This window comes from Solanum dulcamara, chromosome 6 (genome assembly GCF_947179165.1).
Source record: "Solanum dulcamara chromosome 6, daSolDulc1.2, whole genome shotgun sequence".
In the NCBI taxonomy this organism is placed as follows: Eukaryota; Viridiplantae; Streptophyta; class Magnoliopsida; order Solanales; family Solanaceae; genus Solanum; species Solanum dulcamara.
The window spans coordinates 73,930,548-73,937,110 of NC_077242.1; the positions used below are offsets into that span (position 1 = coordinate 73,930,548).

A 6,563-nucleotide genomic window follows, 5' to 3' on the forward strand; every position below is an offset into this window, starting at 1 on the left:
GACTAGCTTAGTGGCAAATGGGGTTCAATATTTTGCCTTAGCTTGTCTCAACTCGCTGGTTCGAATCCGAATAAGCACGTTTTTTTTTTTCTGATTTTAGATAATAAAATGTTGAACCTCCTTCATAAAATTCCTAGTTCCGCCACTGGTTATAAGGGGTATAAGACATCGTTAAAGATTGTGATAAAATGATAACTGATAAATACTTATTCATTTTTAATTAGATATTTTGAGTTTATGATAAACAAAAATAAGGACTATAAAGTAGAACGATAAATAAAAGAGTTTGCAAATTATTTTCCAGTAAAAAGAAAAAGTAAGGTTGGTAGAAAAGAGGGATTATATTATTATTCCATAATTGGTTCTTTCTTCTTTTTACAAATATCCTTTGCTTAATTAGGCCAAATATTGATTACCTTGCCTACCTTACCTAATCTAGTATGCTAATTAATGCCTCCATATTTTATTTCCCAAGAAGACTAACATGATGGTAAGAGGTTCAATTTTCACTGTCCGAAGCTCATGAGCTTTGACTAAATTTAAATCGCGCATTGCAGGGCCTATTCAGGATGACACTCTCAATAGAATTTTCTACATACTCAGGGCTTGAACCCAAGATCTCTGGTTAAGGGTGAAGTAGTCTCACTACTGTACCACAACCCATATTGGTCAACTTTCACTTTTAATATGAACTAGAACATTAATTTCAAACCTGTTTTGTAATTATATATTTAGAAAGAGTAAATTTTATTTAATTCCTTTATATTTTTGAATTTACGAAATAATATCTTTTTTTTTTCGGTGTGAAATCACCTTTCTCTAAAAAATTAAAAAATAATAATTAAATATACTCAATTGAGTTTGTCTGTCAGGTGAAATCAATAATGCAGGGACGAGTATGACAAGTTAGACAATAATTAAATTTGGAATAAGGTCGACAAGGGTGAAATTGTCAAATAAATATATAATTAGTCCTCTAGAAAAATTAACAAAAAAAAAGTCTGTTATGGTTTAGACAGGTTCAATAATCAAATATATTTTTTTGGTCACCAATCAGACCGGGAAAAAGAGAAAAAAAAAGTCAATCTCCGAAAGGCTTTCGCAGAGTTGAGTTTAGAGGGAAATATTCTCCCATCGAGAGAATCAAAAGCACGATAAAGAAAGATAGATTTATAGTGAGGTGGTGCGGCATGGAAGGAAAATGCTTTTGGAGATCGAGATTTTATGTCGACATGTCATTATTTGAGTAGTTAAATGATTTTTTATTTAATTATGATTTTCTCAATTCTTTATTAAACATATTTTGAAACATTAACTATATTAATTTATAATATTTTTTCATGTCGTTTCTAAATATATAATATTTTTTTAAAAAAATTTAAAAGATTTACACTCGAATTCAAAGTTAAACTTAGATGTTTAGATTCTCATACTCCGAACTTTTACATAAATTAGGGCCCAAAAAGATAATATTCTTGATCAGTTTTAGTTATTAAAGTTGAAAATTGTTTTGATTAATTTTGCTCTCCATCAAATATTTTATTACAATTGCCGTAAATTATGAAAAGAGCCTTTAATGTGTAAATTTTCTCTTTATTTTTTTGATTTCTTTCTATAACTAGAATCTAATGTAATTTTGGTCAATTTTAGTGTCTGATGCAATTTATTAAGTATATTGCAATTTATAGGATTTTCTGAGATTAAAAATATTTTTGGATTCATTTTTTTTACACAGTTTTAAAATAATTTTTTTTTATTAAAGGCATAGTACAAAACATGCTCAATTTGGTCAACTCATATTTATATTCTTCAACTTTGAATTTACACAAATCGATACTTAAACTATCATAAAATTGAATAAGTGTACACATACATTCTACATAAAATGCTTTGCCATGTAAGATACGTGTACCTCACACAATTTACCATGTAAAACGTGTAAATCTCACACAATTTTTCACGTATGATGCATGCACCTTACGCGATTTGCCATATAGGATGATGTCTCTCATGCAATTTGAGTATAAAAAAAATACAATATACACATATACTAATAGTATTAAGGTAAAGAAACTAATTTCGATATACAACCATACTATTTTTGTCTTCTTTCACATCAATTCAATTTTTGAAAAAAAAGAAGGCAAGTGTTAAAAAAATACCTAAACTAAAAAAAGGAATAATTTAAATGTGTTTTTGATAATTATTTTTTAAAAAAAACTAAAGAACTATTCCTATGCAAAACCCAAGATTCTTCCCCAATATCCAAAGTTGTGGCCGTTCCTATTCACAGCCCCAATATACACAGTTGACTTATTTTTGGTTGGAAAAGTTGGTTTTGCATCTCTCTGATTCCCTTTTTATCTCTTGCCCTTTTTTCTCCTTTTTATTTTTCTTCTTCCTTCTTATAGGGTATATACCCCATATTATGCCTATATAGCATAAACCACCATAGCTAAATTTGAAGAATTTGATGATTTGGGTCGGCTAAAAATACAATCTTTCTAATACCCTTTTGAAATCTCAGCTCAGATTTGCAAGGTACCCCTTCAATTTGTTTTTCTGTTTGGAGGATTCTTTAGTTTTCTTTCTTCTTCTTGTTGTTGTAATTGAATCTTGTTATCATTTGTTGTTTAATATGTTTCCATTATTGCATTGTTGTTACTATTTTCTTCACTATTATTTTACCTTTTCATACATACTTTAATTTGTTGTACTCGAGTCACAAGGTCCTTTGTAAGCTGTCTTTCCATCAGGTAGGGGGTAAGGTTGCGTCTATTTATTCTTTTCGAATCCCACTTGATATGTCTGATGCCTAAAAAACTTTTTAGGTGGATTGGTTACTGACTTTTGGATTTTTGTGTTTGTTTATACTGCATTGAGGGAATTGTTTAACACTTTTTTGTTATCATTGTGTCAGCTTTTTTTTTGCTTTACTTTTAGTCTGATCTTTGTTTTTAATGATCTGTATTTATTCTTGAATGTACTTAAAAAATTGGGATAAAATCTCATGATTTTCAGTGGATTTACATATACATATGTATAGTTTTTTGGGTGTATATCTCTGAACCCTTTTTCCTGTTGCTGTTTAGGACATACTTATAGGGGTGAAGGTATGTGCTTCCATTTCCCCTTTGGTTGCTTCTTCCCATGAGATTTTGAATTGAAACTTAAAAAATTGAGTTTTTGAAGTTGTACTTGGAAATTGAAGTTTTGCGGGTGGAAGTCCAAAAAAACCAAAAACCTGGTCTGAGCCAATTTTTGGGAACTTGAAATATCAAAATCTGATCAAATTTCACCGTCAAACATAAATTTTCATAATCTGATCCCAAACGCTAGCGAATTCTGTGTTAATGCTTCATCTTGTTTTGTGTTATCAACTATTAGAAATCAAGTTTGAGTTATCTTTTACTGAGTTGCGAACTAAAATTTGTATTTGTTCTTGGTGTTGGGAACTAGAATTTGGTTTCTTTGAGATTTGAACTGATTTTTTCGACACTTGGTTTGATTGTGAAGAACTTGTTCTGGAATTGAATTCTGACACTTGGTTTCATTGATTAAGGAATTCCTTGCTGTAATTGAGGAGTTCCTTTTGGTTGCTGATTTGTGGTCAGATATGGTTAGGAAATATTGAATTGCTGCTTTTAGCTTTAAATTGAATTAAGAATTGTTACAAATCTCGAGTAGAAGGTTCATGAGGTCGTAGTGAATGAAAATTTGCACTGTTGCTGCTGAAATCTGTATTAGTAGTAGTTGATGTAGTTCAGACTTATTGGGACTGAACTAAGTTCGAGTCTGGTTTTAGTTCGGGAAGTGTTTAGCTCCCCTGCTGTTTATTTTGATTAATGATTCTGGAGCTGCAAGGTTTGAATGAAACAATGCAGTAAAAACTTTTTATATGAACCATCTATATGATATCCGAAACTTTAACAAAGTGTTAAAATTTGATTCCCTTATCTAAGTGCAGTGTGGTGACATCATTATACTTGTGAAAATGTTCTTCGCCATATATTGGTCCAACTAAATGAATGCCATAAGTTGAGGACTGATAACACGAACACCTTTGTTATTAACTTTCTTCATGTTGAGATAGTGTATGAGGTGTAGCATGTTCAGGTTTAATAGATATCTGCAGAGGACTTTTCGAGTACCTCCAGTCTATCACTGGTATGTACTAAAAACAAATCTAATGCTTGTCATTTGAAATCCCTAAGTCCATGTTTATAGAAAGATTATATTTTCATGATTTAGAACAAGCCATGAATTTGTTCGAGTTGTGCATTTGTTGTTCTGTTTGTCATTTTATGTGTAAAGACAGAGTACTACTAACTCTATCTGGGATTATCATGATTTAGAATAAGCCCAATGACTTATATGGGACACAGTAGACAGTTAGACTCATTTGGTTTGTTATTGATTGACGATTTTATAAATCAGTTTTTTCAGATGGATACGCAGAACCCGGAACATAGACATGTAATTGAGGTAAGTGGTGACAAGGGGAGTAAAATCTGTGGTTCAGCACCGTGTGGATTCTCAGATGTTACCACCATGTCTAAGGATGCACAGGAGAGATCAGCATCCATGAGGAAACTGTGCATTGCAGTTGTCCTCTGCATCATTTTTATGGCTGTCGAGGTTGTCGGAGGTATTAAAGCCAACAGTCTTGCAATTTTGACGGATGCCGCTCATCTACTGTCAGATGTTGCAGCTTTTGCAATATCCTTGTTTTCACTCTGGGCATCAGGATGGGAAGCTAATCCACGCCAGTCCTATGGTTTTTTTAGGATAGAGATACTTGGGGCATTAGTTTCTATCCAAATGATATGGCTTCTAGCTGGGATCCTTGTTTATGAAGCCATTGCTCGACTTATACACGATAGAGGTGAAGTTCAAGGCTTCCTCATGTTTGTGGTGTCTGCGTTTGGATTAGGAGTGAACCTCATCATGGCATTCTTGTTAGGTCATGATCATGGCCACGGCCATGGACACAGCCACGGTCATGACCACGGCCATGATCACAGCCATAATAACAAAGAGCATGCTCATAGCCATGGTGATCATGAGCACGGCCACGGTGAGCATACACATATACATGGAATTAGTGTTAGTCGGCACCATCACCATAATGAGGGACCTTCGAACCGAGATCAACACATCCATGCACATGACGCTGATCCCACTGTGCCTCTACTTAATGATTCCTGTGAGGGTGAACGTGCTGCATCAGAAGGTGAAAAGAAAAAGAAGCAGCTGAATATAAATGTTCAGGGGGCTTATCTTCATGTACTAGGAGATTCTATTCAGAGCATAGGTGTCATGATTGGGGGAGCTATTATATGGTATAAACCAGAGTGGAAAATCATTGATCTAATTTGCACTCTCATTTTCTCCGTTGTTGTTCTTGCCACAACCATTAGGATGATTCGGAGTATTCTTGAAGTATTAATGGAGAGCACACCGAGAGAAATTGATGCAACACGGCTTGAGAAGGGGCTATGTGAGATGGAGGAGGTTGTTGCAATCCATGAATTGCACATATGGGCTATTACAGTCGGGAAAGTACTCTTGGCTTGCCATGTCAAGATTAAGCCTGATGCTGATGCTGACATGGTGCTGGATAAGGTGGTCGATTATATTAGGAGGGAATATAACATTAGCCATGTAACCATTCAAATAGAAAGAGAGTAGTCGCGAGGTGAAGTTTATTTTGGCTGTTGTACTGGTCATTGGCTTCTTTATTCTTTCAGATATTAGTTTCAAAGGAAAACATCATCTGGTTACGCGGTTCCAGTATCTGTTTCGTTTTAGTAAATCATGGTCTTTTAGCATGTTGGCTTCCTAACTTCTCTCCTTTGTCCATAAATTAATATCCTCAAGTTGAGTTCACTCCTCAGTTTCTAGAATTTTTTATGTTCTGTTTGGTTTCTAATTACATCATAATACCATCCAAGATGAAACATGGGTTAATTTCACACTTCCTCAACTTAAAGGATGTGAAATTATTTCTGGAAACCTGCATCAGTGTTCACTTGTCTAGAGAAGAATACATCAAGTGTTTGAGATAATACGTAGACATCTTCGTTTGGTCTTATGATGATATGACAGGAATAAGTGCCTGGTTGACTGAACTTATTTTAAGCATAAGCTAAAAAAAAATAAGGTGGGGTAACTCAATTTTTTTTTTGGCTTATAAGCTATTTTAGATAAGTTAAGTCAAACAAATTCAATTATTTTTTGGGGCTTATTTTAAGCACAAAATGACTTTAAGTTGGCCAGTCAAACACTCAAAAAAGCCACAAACAACTTATAAGCTAATCCAAACGGGCTTAGTACTTTCATTCTGGCCCTTAAGTTGTTCCAAACATACATTTCTAGTCGATAATAGTGTAACGCATGAACACAATCATTTGTGGATTGCTTTGTTGGTTCTCACCAGATGAGGAATCATTTGTGGATTGCTTTGTTGGTTCTCACCAGATGAGGATGGATGAAGAAGATGTCAAGAATACTGCTTTTATTACACCATAGGGAGTTTATTCTACAAGAATATGAGGGTCCTG

General features: G+C 33.8%; 1 protein-coding gene across 4 annotated transcripts; it reads left to right on the forward strand.

Annotated features, from left to right (window-relative positions):
• The first annotated feature begins 2,237 nt into the window (after window positions 1-2,237).
• Window positions 2,238-5,831, forward strand: LOC129891477 (metal tolerance protein 1-like). Of its 4 annotated transcripts, none has more exons than XM_055966859.1 (2): window positions 2,238-2,541; window positions 4,447-5,831. In XM_055966859.1, exon 2 carries the CDS (start codon window positions 4,447-4,449, stop codon window positions 5,689-5,691), a length of 1,245 nt encoding a protein of 414 aa, XP_055822834.1. In that variant the 5' UTR covers window positions 2,238-2,541; the 3' UTR covers window positions 5,692-5,831. The 4 variants fall into 4 exon arrangements, with proteins under 4 accessions (XP_055822834.1, XP_055822832.1, XP_055822833.1 ...); XM_055966857.1 differs by having other exon boundaries at window positions 2,257-2,541; window positions 4,438-5,831; XM_055966858.1 differs by lacking the exon at window positions 2,238-2,541 and adding an exon at window positions 2,986-3,113 and having other exon boundaries at window positions 4,438-5,831.
• The last annotated feature ends 732 nt before the right edge of the window (window positions 5,832-6,563 follow it).

Coding starts and splice junctions, on each gene's coding strand:
- LOC129891477 (XM_055966859.1), top strand. CDS start 4,447: ATGGATACGCAGAACCCGGAACATAGACATGTAATTGAGGTAAGTGGT.